Raw genomic sequence first — 17371 nt, 5'->3', positions numbered from 1 at the left:
CTGACTTTGCTTCCAACCACTTCTCTTTCCCACTGGGAGTCTCTGTTGGATTAGCAAAGTACTGGCCAACAGATGAGGTTTGAAAGGCACACACAGAAATAGCAAGAAATGGCTGGTGGAGCAGAAATCAGTGAGGGTTAGACATCATTGAGAACAATTTTCTCCATGCTTGTGTCTAAACTGATCTCTGGCTATGCTTCAGGAGACTCAGCTGTCAGGATGGGGATCTACTGGAGCTCTTCTGTGTCCCCCACATGTGGGTTTCCCATCAAAGACAAATTGCAACGATAGGATGGACCACAGCCATACCTTGCCCTGCATCCAAGTCAGGATGCAGCCAGGCAACTCCAAAGGACTTCAGCAAAAGCTGGTCTAAGCCACTAGAGCTCTAGGAGCACCAGAAAATGATTAAATGAAACAATATGGCTGAAAACTGAATCTATGAAACCCAGAGTTGGAAATACAGTGTATTTCTGTAGAGAAAGAATGTGTGTAGGTGTGAGAGTAATTAGCCATTTGATTTACTTTCCTGCTGTCAACACTGAAATCCTTAACTCAAAAACGAATGTCTTTCCAAAAGAGATATGCTAATTCAGCCAAGAGCTGTAGGTCTGGTAGGGGAAGTGATTTGTGAAACCGTGTTTCCTGTACAAGGGCTAAGATCAGCACTTTCTGACACTGCTACTCGTGCTTCTTCTGCATTAATTTGATATGCTGGATGATAAAATAGAAGTTGGTATTTGACTGTAGCACACTGGTTCAGGAAGATGAAGAGTTAAAACATTCTAATAAAACACTACAGTCTGAAACGCAGATTTGATTGCAACAATGCTATTTGTCCCAGCAGAGATATGAAGATGGGTCAATCACTTCCACAAGTGAAAGCACATTCCTCGTGTACACTAGAGTGATGGATAAGTAAGAAGGCTCTTCTTTCATGATCTCAGTCCAGATAAAAAGGTAATTTCCCATCCACAGAATAGTAGATATATTGGTAATGGAACAGAAAACTTTTTACACAAATAATTTGGTGTTAGAAATTGAACTATCAAATGAATCTGAACTGCAACCAAATCAATTTGATAAACCTCCAGATTATGACTGTATCAGCTACAGCTTGCAAAGAAAATGCATTTATTTTTTGCTACAGGAAACAATGCTTTTCCAAAGGAATGTCTATTATATTACTGCTGAAAAGATGCTCCATTGGCAGTCTTTTCCAAAGGAGGACACTTTGAGGTAGTAATGGAAGTGGAGTAACATGCAGTAACCAATACCATGGCTTTTTATATCATAGGTGGACTGACCATCACAACATGGGAAATAAGTCTTCAGTAGAGCTCTGATTTGAATTTAAGGCTAACAGGACATTTTTCTCTCTTTTTCAGATTGCTAACTACTCTGACATCTTCCAACACCACCACTGACCCCTTTTCACCCTTTCTGGGTGACTCCTAGCCCTCTCTGAACATCCATGGTAGACCAGAAGAGAGGAAGGTTCTAGTGAATTAGTGAGATGACAAAAAAAATTATTCCCATGTCTCTGTTGCTGGTCTTACATATTGTGGCTTGCCCTCAGAAACACAAACAGTGTGCACACTCACAGGCATTTTCAGACCCCATGGCAAACTTGTGGTTTGAGGAAATAGTGACTGAGATCCATGAGCATCCTACTACTGAATTCTCTTCCGCTGGGATCGCATTTTCCATCTTATGACCGCCACAGACACACGTATCTCTGCAGGGGATGGGACCCCTGGAGTGCAGGGATTTTATCTTCAGAATTAAGCTTCAGAAATGCAGGGGCATATCATCACTGGTAAGCAATTCAGATCAAAGTACTGACCACCTATTATCAATTTTGCTCAAAATTTTTTTCTCTGGGAGGAAGAAAAGGAGGCAGAACCACTCTCTTACAGAGCTTTATACAACTGTGGAGAGGAATCTGGATCTAAAATGCTCCCAGAAACTTGAGGAGAGAGCAAAACCGCAGATCTAGACAGAAATTTCAGGTATGGCTTCCATTTTTTTAAATATTCAAGACTACACCTCCAGTTTAGTACTCCAAGACGTATGAGATGTTGAAATCCAAACTGGCATTTGTATGCTCTTCTCTGTCCTTTTTTAGGGAGTTAATAATGAGAAAAAAGCAATATCTGAATGTTACTTACAGAACAACAGGCCCACTGGCTCCTTGGAAGACCTCATTTGGTAACTTTTCTAGGTTGCGATTATCACTTAGATTTCTGAAAAAACAATAATATCGATGCTAAAACAATCTGAGATGTAAAAAAAAAATAAAAGCTTGCAACAGTTGCTACCTTCTTATAATTGTTTTTCAGAATAGTAAACAATAGAAATAGTTACAGCTCATCCAGGTAGGTCCCATTAAATGCATGATTCTCAATTTCCCGAATCCCATTTTTATTCAGCCATCTGCAATAAAGAAAGGGGAAAAAAGTGTGTTCTTATTTGTGCTTCATAAATGAAATGTGTGCAATTCAAATCAATGAAAGGGATTGCAAACAAATACAATTATTAAATGACTATTCAAATGGTGAAATTGCTATAAAATACCAGCTGGTAAAGATCCCAGTAGTTGAAAGAAGGTTTTGAAGAGTACAGACATGAATAGGGCAGATGAGTGATACCATTGCAGATGATAACTCAAGTAAGTTTGAAGGAGGGGAAGAGCTGATGAGGATGCTGGTGCTGCTTGTGGTTCCCCTGAGACGGCGGCAGTGGAGTCAGTAATGCTGTTCCAGGTTAATCTCAGGAGGGGTGAGACCAGGATATTTCCTGCTGGTGCTGTCAGTGCCTCTTAGCTTCACTGTTTTTGAAACACTGGGATATGGCTTAACCTTTGAAAGTTATTAGGATTAAAGACCAGCATCTGCCTTGGTCTCATGGCCTCAGCAGGGCAGGCACGGGAGGGAGGCTGACTGTCATTGAGCTGTGCAGAAGGGCAGGATGGGGGTGGTGGTGGTGCCAAACTGCTTGGGAAGTGGATGATTCCTCCTACATCCTCTGCCTTGGCAAATTATGGGCCCTGTCTGCTCTGCTGTCCCAGTCCCACCTTGCTGCGTTCCTTCCCCCAAGAGGATGTGAACCTGGGAATTGAAGGTCTGGGGCTTTCTGCCAAGTTTTTACTGTAGTGCATTAACTAATTAATGTTTAATGTCCTTCCCTCTCTTCCCTTCACAGTCCTAAAAATTTACATTTGGGTCAGTTATATTTGTCATCTTTACGGCGCAATCTTTCATCTCGCTTGAAACGTCACTTTGCAATTCACGCCCTCTCTGACAGGAAAAGACAGGCCTGATTGATGGCAAAAAATGGCCTGATTTAATTAAACTGTCAGCAAACCTGGACGTTTTGTTTCTAATTCACACTGAAAGCTGCGCATGCAAGCGACCCACTTATTTAAGGTCTGGGGTGGTCAGCTAAGTTCAGCATGAAAATCAGTCATGAGTTTTGGCTGAAAGGATTACCCTTTTGATCATGACAGGCAGATGTACATAGTTCCATGTCTATAATGGCTGTCAGGTTGGATCAGGAGAACTGTCACCATCCCCTTCACTTGCAAGCACCATTAGACATGTGTGAGCAGGCACAGAGAAGAGACATGTCCCAGCTTACAGCATTTAAAACATTTGTTATATCACATTGATCTTATCCATTCATAGCTGCCAGGCTGATATATATGCTTTTAATCACAGTATTAAGACTTACCACATTCTCTCACTGAACATGATGCTAACACAGTGAGATACTAAGATCATAATGTCACAGTCACTGGTGACATACAGTGCGGACTATGCACTCCTGTTCACCTGGCAAATTGTATTTAAGTCACAACGAGAGAAAAAAACCCCACCCCACTCATTTACCTAAATTCCAAGACTTTGTTATAATAGATGTAGACAAGTTACTGTTGAGACAAATTCTCCCCTCAACCAGAATCCTAACTGACTCCACCAGCTCCTACATTATTAACAAGTGAAAACAAAGGCAGAGATCCAGAGCTTGGCCTATTACCAACCATTTCGTGGCTACAAGCAGTATTTTTAAAGCACACTTTAAAATTCACCTGGTGTGGGTCACCAGGTGAATTACTTTAAGGCCACTGCCCTTAAAGTATTATTTATACCCTATTTCAGGGCAAGCTCTACCTTAGGCTCTAAGTGGCATGAAGATCTGGAAGCAAGGTGAATTCCTTCCATAAATTCCTAGCACTTTTTAATCAAATGTATCCACGTTTCCAGTCTATGCTGATCTCATGTTCAGTGTGATGCATTCTACATAACTGGCTTAGATATGCAGGGAGTCTGCCACAGCTTAACGTGCTGTGTGTCCCCAGAATATTGGGGTTTAGTGGGTCCTGGGTGATTTTAATGCCATCTTGACACTCCTGCTTTCAAAAAAATGACGTGCTGTAACAGTAGCTTCCCATTGCATTGCATAATGACTTCAGGTTTTTTTATAGAAAACCAGAAAATTTGGGTCTTAAATGAGTCAAGTTCATTCCAGCACAAGGAAAACCTAATCAGGGACTCTCAAAGAGCATGCACAGGGCGTCTGTCCCAGGGGATGGCCACAGCAGAGTGAGGACATTGTCTGACCAGGTGGGTAGTAGCTAGGGCTGCTTGCATGGCTCTTCCTGCTCCTGCACACATTGGTGGGCATGGAGAGCCCATGGAGATGGGGCAGCTGCAGGAGGCAGGGCAAAGCATCTGGAAGAGGACATGATTACCACTCCCACCCCCCAACCCAGCAGCCTTAAGTCTTCAGAGACGACTATCCTTCAACACCCAGGTAGTAATCATACAAACAATGGCATATCTTGAGGAGAGAGGGGAAGCCAATTTCATGCTGCTCAAGAGGCACAGAGAGGTCAGATCGCAGTAAAAATCAGGGATATTTATCTCACACCTTGGTGGCATCATGGGAACAAATACAGTACTTGTTGCACAGTGCTCTGAAAATATAAAGTCCCACCTGAAAAGGAAATATTATCAGCACAAGAGAAGTGATAAACCAGTGCATTTGGAGTATCATGACTCGAATATATATTTGAGAAAAATGTGCATGCTTAAAACTTCAGGGAACTTGATATAGACTGAGGTTGTGCATAACTGATGGTAATAAAGAAGAGACAGCAGCTAAGTGACTTTTTACTGGCCTCTTTTCAAATATTGATGGCCTGACCTTGCTACCACCAAAATCAACGTGAGCCCAATCAGTCGATCAGATCTTGCTTGCCTGCTTTGGTATGTGAGCTAAGCTGCACACACACAGTGGGGAACTTTTCCAGCCGGGCCACTGGCTAGGCAGCTTGTAAGCAAGCAAACAGTATGTTTTGATAAACTGACAGAAAGGATCAAAGAAGCCAGATAGGTCATTAAAATACATGGCTGTCCAAGTCAAGTGTGGAGTCCATCTAATCACACAGCTTGGAACTGCATTGCAACCCAGCCTGTGTCAGTGCATTAACATTGTGTAGAAACATATCGTATTCCCACAACATCTACCTATATTTTGCCCCAGTAATAAATGTCTTTGAATGATGTGTCTGACTGTAAATATTTATGAGTCATGCCACCCTTTTCAATGCACTTTGTATCACATGGAACTGTTGTTGTAGGTGGAATATGTTTAACCTTGGCATCAGTAATTAAGAAATTTGCTCTGTGCTCTGCTTCTAAAATAAAAAGCAGGATTAGAATACAACAGAAAACCACAAAAGCATTCATTCTTCATGGCAGGGAAACAGAATACAGAGAAGTCTGAAACCTGAATTTGGAAGTGTATGAAGTAGTGCCCATCCTCTGGTTTTCTTGACCTATTCTGGAGAAGAAATGAGCTAACAAGGAGAATAATGTTTTTGCTGTGTCTTACTCACAGTATCACACTTTCAGAACTCAGGCCTGTGAATGAATTTCTTTCGATTGTACGTATATTGATATTGTCTTGAATATCTCTGAAAAATAAAATACAACAGCAACTAAAATTTTTGTAACTCTGTGAACCTTCCAATATGCTACACTCTTTCAAACAGAGTATTTCTCCTTGTATTTGGGCTTACTGTTTTGACACATTTTGTCTGCAGAGCACAAACCTTCCTGGTAAAAAAGGCCGCAGGAAAACATTTCCAACACCCCCACACTTTCTTTCCAAACAGTCTGAAGTGATTAAAATGAATAAAAGCCCAAGTCCTATAATCCTGAGGTGGATTAAATAGCTCCTCCAGCAAACATACTGACCAAAAAATATAAGCTGAGGGTCTGCAAGGCCACCCCCTTCTCACAGCCCCCCACACAGAAGGAGGAAAAGCCATTAGCCTTTCTGGCCTGATACAGCAGGGTACTTCCAGGCCCACGAATAATTCCCTTGTCAGTGTCAATGGGGCTGCTTATAAGCTTTGTACGGGCTTAAGAATTTAGGACGTGGGACCCCTGTCAATGAAGTTTGTTGAACTGACAAGTAGGCATTTTGGTCTTTCAACATGTTTGACTGATAAGAAAAAGGGAAAGGCAGATATATGTGCTGCTGCTTGCTCAAAATAGACCTCAAAGAAGTTAAACAGTATTACTCATAATTTAGACTGGGGATGTGGTTGTTTTCGTGCTGTTTCTGTTGGAAAAGTACAGAACAAAATGAATTATCTTCAGAGCTTGAAATTAAGCACGGTTCCAAAATTATCTCATGCTGACACTTGAATACCGTTATAGCTCTGCATTAAGTGACACTTGCACAGAGGCCTCATTCAGCAAACTGAGGTCAGCAGAGGTAGGAATAGGAAGGGAGAGCAGCAGCCATACAAGTCAAGTGTATCCCTCTGCTTAAAGACATGCCAAGCCTTTTATACACATCAATGACCCATCAAGACCTATCTTTGGGACTTAAATATTGGCACAACTAAAGCCAAGGGGAATGTTCTTATTAATTTTACTGGGGCTGACATCTAGTTGAGGACTCAAGCAGTAGTAAGCCCTGCTTATTCTTACAGGAAAGCGAGGATCTTCACCTGAAAAAAACCCCAACCCTCTTGTTCATCCAGTCATAATAACTCAAGTCTAGTTAAGACTGATGATAAACATGAAGGTTTACAAGAGGGAAGCTCTGTATCTCCATATCAGTTGCATTTGCTTGATGGTTTTGGGGAGCCTTGAAGTGCACTTCTTAGGATTATGTACATCAAACATATCACAGATATTTTTTTCTTATTTTATATGTGTGGATGCTATTTTCAGGCATCCTCCTCTACATTTTCTATTCATTTTTATTTATAGTAGTGGCCATTACTAAGACAATTGCAGGATTAATGTTTCTGCAGCTTGAAATCTTCTAATCAAAGGACTGAACATGTAGAACTTTGCCTGTGCATTAACAATACATCTTGTCCAAAAGAAAAGAAGAAACAGCTGCTCATTTTCTGGGTTTTCTACTTTCAACTATACTAAGAACTGATTGAAAAACTTATGTCAAGATCTTCTTCAGTGAAAATAAAGACTTTTCTGACATGCATTTTTAAGAGAAACTGTTCAGTTTTACTGTGACTGGAAAAAATGAACATGGTAGAGATACTTCCCTATGCTTTGTAAGGGGTTTGTTGTTGTTATTTTGGTTGGGGTTTTTGGGGTTTTTTTTGTTTGGGTTTTTTTTCTTTCTCCTCTGTGATCTGGCCACATCTTCATGGAAATAAACCTCCTAGATCAGCAACTCTTCCCATGCAGGCCAGAGAACTGTCACCAGGTGGCAACAAGTTTTGACTGCCACCAGTCTGGTTTTGATTTCAAGTGGTGAAAGAGGAGTAAAAGGCTGTTATCCATCCCCTGGGCCATCCAGGCACACACTTATGGCATAAGTAGTTAAAGGAAGAGGGGTATGTAAAAAACAGGTTATAGTGCTTTGCAGAAGAGAGACCTAGAAAGAACTGAGACCTTTTGGGCCACATTATCATCAATGACTACAAAATTACAGCCCAAAATGCTACTGTGAAGCTAATAAGCGAACACAAGGGGAATCATGTCTTGAAAGGATTTGCTGGAACAGGAGAACATTCAAAGGGAGCTTTTAAAAGTGAAAAGGAGACATTAAAACTTACAGTAAAACTTTCTGGAAAGAGTGCACCTTATGGACAGCAGGCAAAAATCGAAGGCCAGTATTTGATATTAACCTAAGGGAGAGAGAACAGATAAAGATCATTCTCTCTGCCCCAGGAATGAAGCAATAATTAACTAAGAAGAAAGAACATCAGACTTAAAATGGCAGCAACAAAAGGCAGAATTTAGCCACAAATAGGGGGTTTGCCCATAGGAAATTTGACATTGTAATATAAAAAGGTTTTTCTCCAAAGGACAAGGTGAATTCTGCCCCACTGAAGTCAAGGGAGAAACTATACCTTGCATAATTACACAGTCCTTCTGGTGATCTCACAAAACTCTCAGTATTAATTTCCCAAGCATATTCTAAGAAATCAACTGCACTGGCACAGGATAATTATTTTCATAGCAGTTCTTTTAAGACAAAAGGATCAATTTACCACAATTTTAACCTTCTATTAGAATAGAGAATACATTAATTCTAATGGAAATAACATTATTTTGTGAAAGTAAGAGAGAGTTAGGATATTTGATTCTCCAGCATCTACAATAGCAAGAAACCTAACACATGGGAACATTTCAGCAGTTTGTGTGACTAGAAATTGGCCTAAGCCTCCATATTTATCTACCTCCACCTTCGTATGACATTGACCGTCACTGGCCTCTATACTGTGGTCCCTTTCCATGAAACACCTGACTTTGAAGGAAAACCCTGTGCCCATGGCTACGAAAGAAACGTGGCCACAGGTATCCACAGAACTTCACCGTGTTTGATCTAAGAAAATCTTGCTATCCAGATCAGTAGCAAGGACAGGTCAATCATGATATTGCTATGCAGCAGGAGATGGCTGGTGGCTGCTGATGGCTGGAAGACCCCACCCCAGAAGGGACCAGTCTCTTCTCTGACCAGCTAGGAGCTTTTCCCAGCCACCAAAATGTCTCATTTTGACTCTACCAAACAAAGAGAGAGTTTGGGTTCTTGAAAGTTTAGTTACAGAATCATAGAATCATTGAATATCCTGAGTTGAAAGAGACCCATAAGGATCATCAAGTCCAACTCCTGGCTCCACACAGGGACAGCCAGGTCAGGGCATGTGACTTGAGTGCACCGTCCACATGCTTCTTGCACTCGGTGAAGCTGGGTGCTGTGACCACTTCCCTGGGGAGCCTGTTCCAGTGCCCAACCACCCTCTCTTCGTAACAGACAACCTAAACCTCCCCTGTCGCAGCTTCATACCATTCCCTTGGGTTCTATCACTGGTCACCAAAGAGAGGAGATCAGTGCCTGCCCCTTTGCTCCACATCACAGGCTGTGATGAGGTCTCCCCTCAGCTTCCTCTTCTCCAGGATGTACAAACCAACCAAACCAGACTTCAGCATCTCCTCCTAAGACGTCCTCTCCAGACCCTTCACCATCCTCATTGCCCTGCTCTGGACACTCTCCAATATTTTTACACCCCTCTTGTACTGTGCCACCCAAAACTGCACCCAGGACTTGAGGTGAGGCTGCACCAGCACAGTGTAGAGCAGGACAATCCCCTCCCTGGACTGGCTGGCCATGCTGTGCTTGATGCACCCCAAGATACGGTTGGCCCTCCTGGCTGCCTGGGCACACTGCTGGCTCATGTTTAATTTGCTGTTGACCAAGACCCCCAAATCCCTCCTCACCATGGCTGGCGTCCAGCGTCTGACTCCCTGGTCTGTATGAATAGCCAGGGTTGCCACTTCTCAGGTGCAGAATCTGGCACTTGCTTTTGTTAAACTTCACGCTGTTGGTGATTGACCAGCTCTCTAATATGTCCAGCTCTATCTGTAAAGCCTTTTGTTAAATACAAATTATAGCACACACTTCCTTTAGTAGGTAAATGAAGAAGCAAACTGCTGCCAAATAGCCTGTGGCTATTGCAGGACAGAAAAGACACAAGAAGCTTTCCTTTCTACAGTATTTTACCTAGAAAATCCCAACCCTCATGCTGCAGTAGTGAAAGGTGATGATGCTACATTAACCTGTACTACTGAAACACTGATCCCAGTGGCAGCTTACTCCCAAAGTATCAAAACGCTGGGCTTTCACCATACATATATGAAAAAAACATGGCCTTGGGTGATGCCATAGTCCTGATCTTTCCAGTAATCCCAAAGAGTTCAGGGCTCAATTTATACTGGTGTCAACCGAGCAGCATGAGATGAAGAGGAAAGCATCTTTGACAAATCATTATGTATTGGAGTAAATCTACAGGTGGCACAAAGCACTGATTGCACAGAAGCTCAGAATGGTGATTAGGAGCAGGAGAGGATGTTCTTTTAATTAATTGCAGAAAAAGAACTAAAAAAATATTTAGCTACTCTGCAACCTAGATCTTTCCTCTCTTTTTTATTCAACCAGCAAGTCTCGGGAGCCCTTTAAGTGGATAATCTTGTTAGAATGTAGATAATCCAATTTGCTGAATATCTTTCCTGCAGGACAGTTTTGTCAATATATTTACCATATAACGTATACATCCTTAGTAGCCTCACTTTAAACAAGTGTCCTTTTTAATCTGTGTTAGAACTGAGTCCCCCCTTGCCATGCATAAACAGCTGGGTAAGAACCTATTTTTCAGATGGCTGATGGCTGCTTTCCAAAGCATTAATTGTCTTTCTGAAAAGGCTTACTGGAGTCAGCACTTAAGAAAACATAGCACCATGATCAGCACAGAAAAAAAATATCTTTCAGAAGCTAATTCCTGGAAGATTCTGGCTGCTTATCTCCAGTAATAGTAACACACCTGCTCTTTTTTTTGATAGGAATTACTCTGACTGGGAACAGAGTTTACCACATCAACTTCTTGTGGGTATTTGCTAAAATGCAGACCAGAGTTATGCAAAGATAAATACAACATCACTCAGGAAGCATTATTTTTGTGTCCTCTAATCATGTTGGTTACTTTATACTGCATGTGAATCTGACTCCAAGAGATTCCTCTGACTCAGGCGTCCCAGCCTTGCAGGCTAAACTGAGCCTGTAATCCACAGCACTGACTTCTGAGGCAAAGTCTTTAACTGTGAGGCTGCCATGCAAAAGGGAGGGGTGGAGCATCACTTTATTGAAGAGCCAGCTCCACACAAAGGGTGAGCTGTTTGGTGGACTTCAAAGTCCATCAATACAGGTTTGGGTTTAGGAAGCATGCAGATACACGTGCTTTGGGTTCTCCATGAAATATAACCAGGCTGGTACAAGCAGTTGCAAGACTTTGGGCTCTACTCTCCGCAATGAAAACTATTTTTCAGATAAAACATGGCTTTTGTGACCTAAATTTCCTCACCCCTCCAACAATCTAGCCATGTGCCCTCAAAATTGATCTGAAAGGAGTGTCCCATTAAAATCTTTCTATTTTAAGCTGAGAATGCCTAATACAGAACAGTGATACATCCAGTGTAAAAAAAGAAATAAAGGACACAGTTTATATGTGAGAACTAATTTTGGAAAGAAATAGGTTTGAAAAGCCATCACTACATTATTAAACAGACAATGCCACAGCTCTCCCTAATGAGAGCCAGACAAATAATCTTGTACCCATGAAAAGGTCAATAAGTTACCATTTTGAAGCAATCTGTCTCTTTGGCGTATATCCAAGAAGACCAATTAGCAATTCACTTCGCTGCTTCTAAAAGACTGGTGAGAAAGTTCAGGTTGCCTTTTTCTAGCAGGTTTTAGAGTATCTCAGCATTGTATTTTTTTTTAACATTTTTCTCTCCTAAGTATTTTTCCCATACTAGTAATGATAATGCAGGATAAAAAGGGAGTGAGATGAGTGGGAAATTTATTTGTACCCAAGTTGACAGAGATAAAAGCGTATGAATGTTCAACAGCTAGTGACTAATGAGCCCATAAAACTGATGAGAGGACTGACAAGGCTAGTCAGAACTTCTTGCCTGCCCATAAATAAGACCTAGAGGCTATACAACTATTTTTGAATGAGCACAGAGAAAGCCCTTGCAAGCAGTGTCGCAAAATTCATTAAACTGATGTGGTATGGTGTCTAGGCTCAGTCTCAGGCATTAATACTGATTAATTTCTTATTTTTATTTTTTTTATGAAACCTGCCAGTAAATATATACTTTTTTGTTAGATTTTCAAGACTGATGGTGTGTCTGGAAATTCAGAAGAACCACAACAAGCCTGGTGATAGGCAGGTACCTGAGTTCCCCTGCTTTGGAAGGCTGGTTGCAACAGGGTCACACTATACCTCTTTATACCAAGACACAGGGATGCCTGTGCAAGATGTTCTGACCTGTGGGGTACATCGAGAAGGGCTACACATGTCTACGTCAGGGTCTGCAACAGAAGTTTGGGACAAGAACCTCTCGTTCTGCAAACATCCATCTCCAGCTCTGCTGCCTCAGCGTGGACTATTTGGGAAGCTAGCATGGGTCCCAGCTTGGGAAAAGATGCACCGCACAGGCAACAGGAGCATGTCCCAGTGGGACCAGCACTAGGTTTGCTTTTCCACTCACACACGACCCTGTGTATGGACTGAATCTCCTAATGTGTTTTGTGACAAGATATTTATGAAACCACTTGCTATTCCTTCCTGACTTCCAGCAGTTAATGGGAGAATTAGGCTGTAGCGTACAAAGGTTTGTTAGTTTCCCTTCATGGTCTTACAGCTTTTATCATTTCTCAAATAGCTGTTGATAGTTTTTCTACCTGCTCAGATGCTTAACCTTTTTCTAAGTTATTTTAAACTTTCCTCTCACGTGTTTACAACCTTTTGCTTCAGTACTGTGAAAAACCCCCAAACAAACAAAAAAACCCTCTAACAAAAAAACCCAAAGAAACAAATTGAACACAAAATCCATAAGCCCATTAATTCCCCTCAGCATCTTGCCTTATATTTTCCCTAATAATTCACCCCTCCTTGTGAGTCACAGGAAGGTGAATACCAGGAGTGGGTTACCTTTGCCAGCTGCCATTTTGCAGCCTTCCATCAGTGTTTCTGCTTTCTTATTAAATTCACAGTCCTATTCCTTGAAACAGCAAAACTCTCATCCTTTTAAAGGGTGGGTTTCTAAAAGGGCAAGTGTCCCTGAGTGAATCAAGGGGACAGGGAAAATGGCAGTCCTTTCTGCAGAAATGTGACAAGACATAAAGCATAAAAGTATGGCAATACGTAGAGAGACTGACCTGAGCATGACGCAACTCAGCATCACACCCACCTTGCTGATCCGTGAAATGCTCTGCTCCACGGATTTTGGGTGCTGCTCCTGATCCCTGTGGTGTGAATTGATGTAGCCCTACTGAAGCCAAAGGTGTTGCACTGATTTATACACCTGGTGCAGCTACCTCAAAAATTGTCATTAGCTCGAAAGACACAGTCATCTGTTCAGATGCTCAGAGCTGTGAAGCCTGCACCTTTTGTACTATGTATAGCCAGACAAGGGTATGTCTCCTGAAAGGAAGGCACAGAGGGGATGCAACATAAATCTGTTTGTGGAGTAAACACCAAAGACAGATTTTATCAATTTAAATTAGAGAAAAAAATTGGCACAAGAATCAATGTGAGTTAAGTGGCCATGAATAAAAATAGAGGGAAATTTCTAGTCACCAAATCATTGAGTTTCTGGAAAAGCCTTTCCTGGGAAAAAAAGAGAAAGTGGGGGAGGGTGGACAGCATCAAGAATGTCAATAAAGCACTTCATAAATGAAATACATGGCCTGGAGCCAGTAAGAAATAGGCTGGAGAGTCTCTTCCAGTCCTGTATACCCACAAGAGAGAAAACCTTACAAAGTACTTAAAATATATTTTACTCTGATTTCAGCTAGTGAGAGGAACTTGCTAATGAGGAGTGGGGAATGGTTAGTTAGACAAGCAATTCTCTGTATAGTTAACCTGTTGCTTCTATAGGTCATATTAGAGCTGAATTCAGGTAGCATGTCCAAAGGTTTGAGTCAACATATATGGGAGAGTGCAATGACAAATGTTCAAAAGAGAGATTTCCAGCAACATTAAGATAAAAACTTCCACTACTTCACTTGATGATCTTTAAGGTCCTTTCCAGCACTAACCATTCTGCGATTCTGTGATTCCATGATTATGTACTTGTATGTAGAAACCATGATCAGGGTTTTTAAATGAGTGAGGCTTCTTGAGCAAGGGAGGAAACAAGGTTAGGTATACGTGCTCAGGTGCATGGACATATAACAGTTAAGCAAATACCCTCCTGGATGCATAATGCCACTGTTCAGCAAAGAGCACCATGGGAACTCTTTTGAGCTTCAGCCACTAAAAATAATTGATGCTAAACAGAGCTCATTGGACTTCATTGGGGTTTTAATGCAGAGGAGAGATGACTAATAATCTTATGATCATGTGCTAAAAGCTATGAAATATTTTTGGATAACAGTTTATTTTAAGGATGGATTCAATTATCACTGAATTGTGATGGCAACCCCACAGAAGCAGATGTGACAACAGTTGTGGAGGCGACATTCTTGATGAGGATGGCTAATGAAATAAAGTTATAGCATACATCAGTACACTGGCATTCTAAAGGTTTTAATCATCTCACATCAGGTGTTAATGAAAACCATTGCTATAGCACTGCCATTGCTAAAGAAAAGGGAATGTGAATGCTTAAGAACACATGTACAAAGTCTAACAGGAGGTAGAGCTATAGCAAAGACAGATGAGAGAGATTTTGTCCCAAAGCTCCCAAGAGGAATTTCCAACTAAAACTGTTTATATTGACATAAAAAGGACCAGCTTCTTTTCTCATCACTCCATTTCAACCTGTTGCTTAGAAAGGCTCAAGGATCTTTTGTGTGGGACTCCTCCATAGAAGTTATTGTCTTCAGCTTTTCTGAGGACTCTGGGCAGTCCTGGGAATGAAACTGGATTGACAATGTGCAACTAGCGGGGGAAGAGGGGACATTGTTCTGTCTCATCACTGAAAATACTCCGCATGGGTTGGACAGAACAGAACACACCTGTTTCATTCAAAAGGAGTACAGCACTTGCAAAAAGCAAAAGATCTTACAAATATCTGAGGCTTGGAAGGTCTTGGAAGGCATCTTGATCAATGTACACGAGGTTGTTTGCCTTCTCAATTCTTCTGCAAAGACAAAATGAAACATCACAGGAAACATATCAATATATTGATCTTAAAATATCCGGGGCTGCCCCAGGATGTGGTGGTACTATACACTGGGGTTATTTTTAATTTTTTTTTTATTTTTTTTTTTTACAGCAGAAGATCTGCACAACTTCAAAGAGCAGCCTACCACAGCCCAGCAGACCCTGCCACCTTTTGATATCGGCAGTGGTTTGAGGATAAGTTTCAGGCTGACCAAAGAAAGAGACGGATAAGAAGATGGAAAAGAGAAAGGGAGATTTCAGATGGTCCTGTTTTGCTATGAATTCTTCAGAGCTTACCTGAACCAAACTGCAAAACCTTTGATACTTGCCTATAATAAATCTTTATAATTGTCTCCTTTGAATTTAGATTGCTCATTACTTACATTTCATGTAGTTTAGGAAGGTTGGAAAACACATTTGCTTCTATGACCTCCAAGGCATCATTCTGTGAGATCTCTCTGAAAAATAATTTAAAAGTCAAGATATTTCAAGCCATGCTGTCAATGACAAGGTGAAGCACAGAATGGACAAGTGAAAAATTCTCAAGGAACTTTTTCCAAGATTACCGATCAGTTTTAAAAACAAGGTGGATAGTCAGATAAGAAAGTAGAAACACCGTTGAGCTGCCTCACCAGCTGTTTTCCCAGGCTGAGGTCAGCTGTAGGAAGTAAAATTTGTAATACAGATATAATTCAATGGTAGTGTGATGGTCTATTGGATTTTTAATGGCAAAGTAACAGCGCGCATCTTTGGAATGAAACCTTGGAAAAATAGATTGTAAACTGGCCAGTTGAAATTATGATGGTTGCAAATAGATTCAAACAGCCCTGAGGTAAAACTGTATGTTGTAACCATAGGTGCACGGTCAAAAATGATTAAACGTGGTATAAAAAAGTATTCCACTTCCTTCTGAGTAACAACTGAACCATACCTGACAAATTACCTGCCCCTTTAAGACAAACAAAAGCCTTGCAAAAGAAGATAAGTTGTTCGTCTGACCTTTTCTGCTTTAAAAAAACACCTCAGTGGTTTGATACTTTTCAGTTTTAATAAGAAGTGCTCCCTCCTGTTTCCTCAAGGTTTTTTACAGGAGAAATCCAGCTCTCTTCTTCTCTGGAAGCTCTAAACTGACTGGAGAACAACGAAATAAAAGTATATGAGGACTGGCAACAGGTGCTTGGTAGGGTCTGATGAGAACTGGATTTGTTTAGCAGTGCTGAACCATTGGCTCACATGTGTTCATAGAATCATAGAATGGTCTGAGTTGGAAGGGACCCCAAAGATCAGAGACTTCCAACCCCTCTGCCACAGGAAAGGACACCAACCTCCAGGCCTGGATCTACACAAGGTTGCCCAGGGCCCCATCCAACCTGGCCTTGAACACCCCCAGGGACGGGGCATCCACCACCTCTCTCTGGGCAGCCAGAGCCCAGAACTTGGTTTCATCAGCAATAGAATACTTTGACTGAGGCTGGGATTCCTTCATGCCATAGAAGGTACACAGACATCGTGAGGAATGTTTCGAATACTTTTAATTACCTTCCTGTGTGCTTGAAAAATAGTGCTTTGTAAGATATGAGTTAGAAGCAATCAGCCCCTATTCTGTATTTATATGACAGAACAATTCTGTTGTTTAACTACAGTCTAGAAGATTTAACAACATGAGAGGTGTCTCAGTCTTTTAAGATTTGGTTTGGGTGATCAGCACTATGTTTGCCATTCCCCACAATCTAAAAATCAGTTGTCTAAAAAAAAAAAAATTACAGAAAAAGCAGAACATTTAATAGCAACAAATCCATTTCATGACACTAGACAGCTTAGAGAAAAATGTTGCAGATTTTTCAGCCTTATACAGGCAAAAAAAAAGCAGCTTATTAAGAAACCACAATATAGTAGTGACCTCACCCTAAAGATAGGGCTGTTGAGGGTAATAATTTTTTATGATCCAATCTGGTATCTAACTTTGGAGCAAGTTGGATGGTATACCTCTTTTAATGGAATGCTTAAAAACTAATGTTTCTGCATCAGAGAGAGTTTTCACTCCCCAAGAGTGGGATAGGTTATGGGCTTTGTTTCGGTTCGGGAAATGGAAGATACAGATCTGATTAGAGCAGGGTATGAGTAGGCCAGGACACTTCCGCTTTGGAA

The 17371-nt window shown here is 41.2% G+C and overlaps 1 protein-coding gene across 1 annotated transcript in view; it reads right to left on the bottom strand.

Annotated features, from left to right (window-relative positions):
- FSHR (follicle stimulating hormone receptor) overlaps window positions 1-17371 on the bottom strand; it is a gene marked incomplete at both ends in the record, with an annotated part of 80159 nt that overhangs the window by 10021 nt on the left and 52767 nt on the right. Inside the window, 6 exons of the mRNA XM_084261480.1 lie at window positions 2172-2246; window positions 2368-2436; window positions 5903-5980; window positions 8108-8179; window positions 15126-15200; window positions 15607-15681. Of these exons, the coding sequence (XP_084117606.1) occupies window positions 2172-2246; window positions 2368-2436; window positions 5903-5980; window positions 8108-8179; window positions 15126-15200; window positions 15607-15681 (444 nt within the window). The remainder of the gene's footprint in view (window positions 1-2171; window positions 2247-2367; window positions 2437-5902; window positions 5981-8107; window positions 8180-15125; window positions 15201-15606; window positions 15682-17371) is intronic.

This window comes from Gallinula chloropus (assembly GCF_964237585.1).
Source record: "Gallinula chloropus genome assembly, chromosome: 3".
NCBI lineage: Eukaryota > Metazoa > Chordata > Aves > Gruiformes > Rallidae > Gallinula > Gallinula chloropus.
This window is presented reverse-complemented; position numbering and strand designations above follow the sequence as displayed.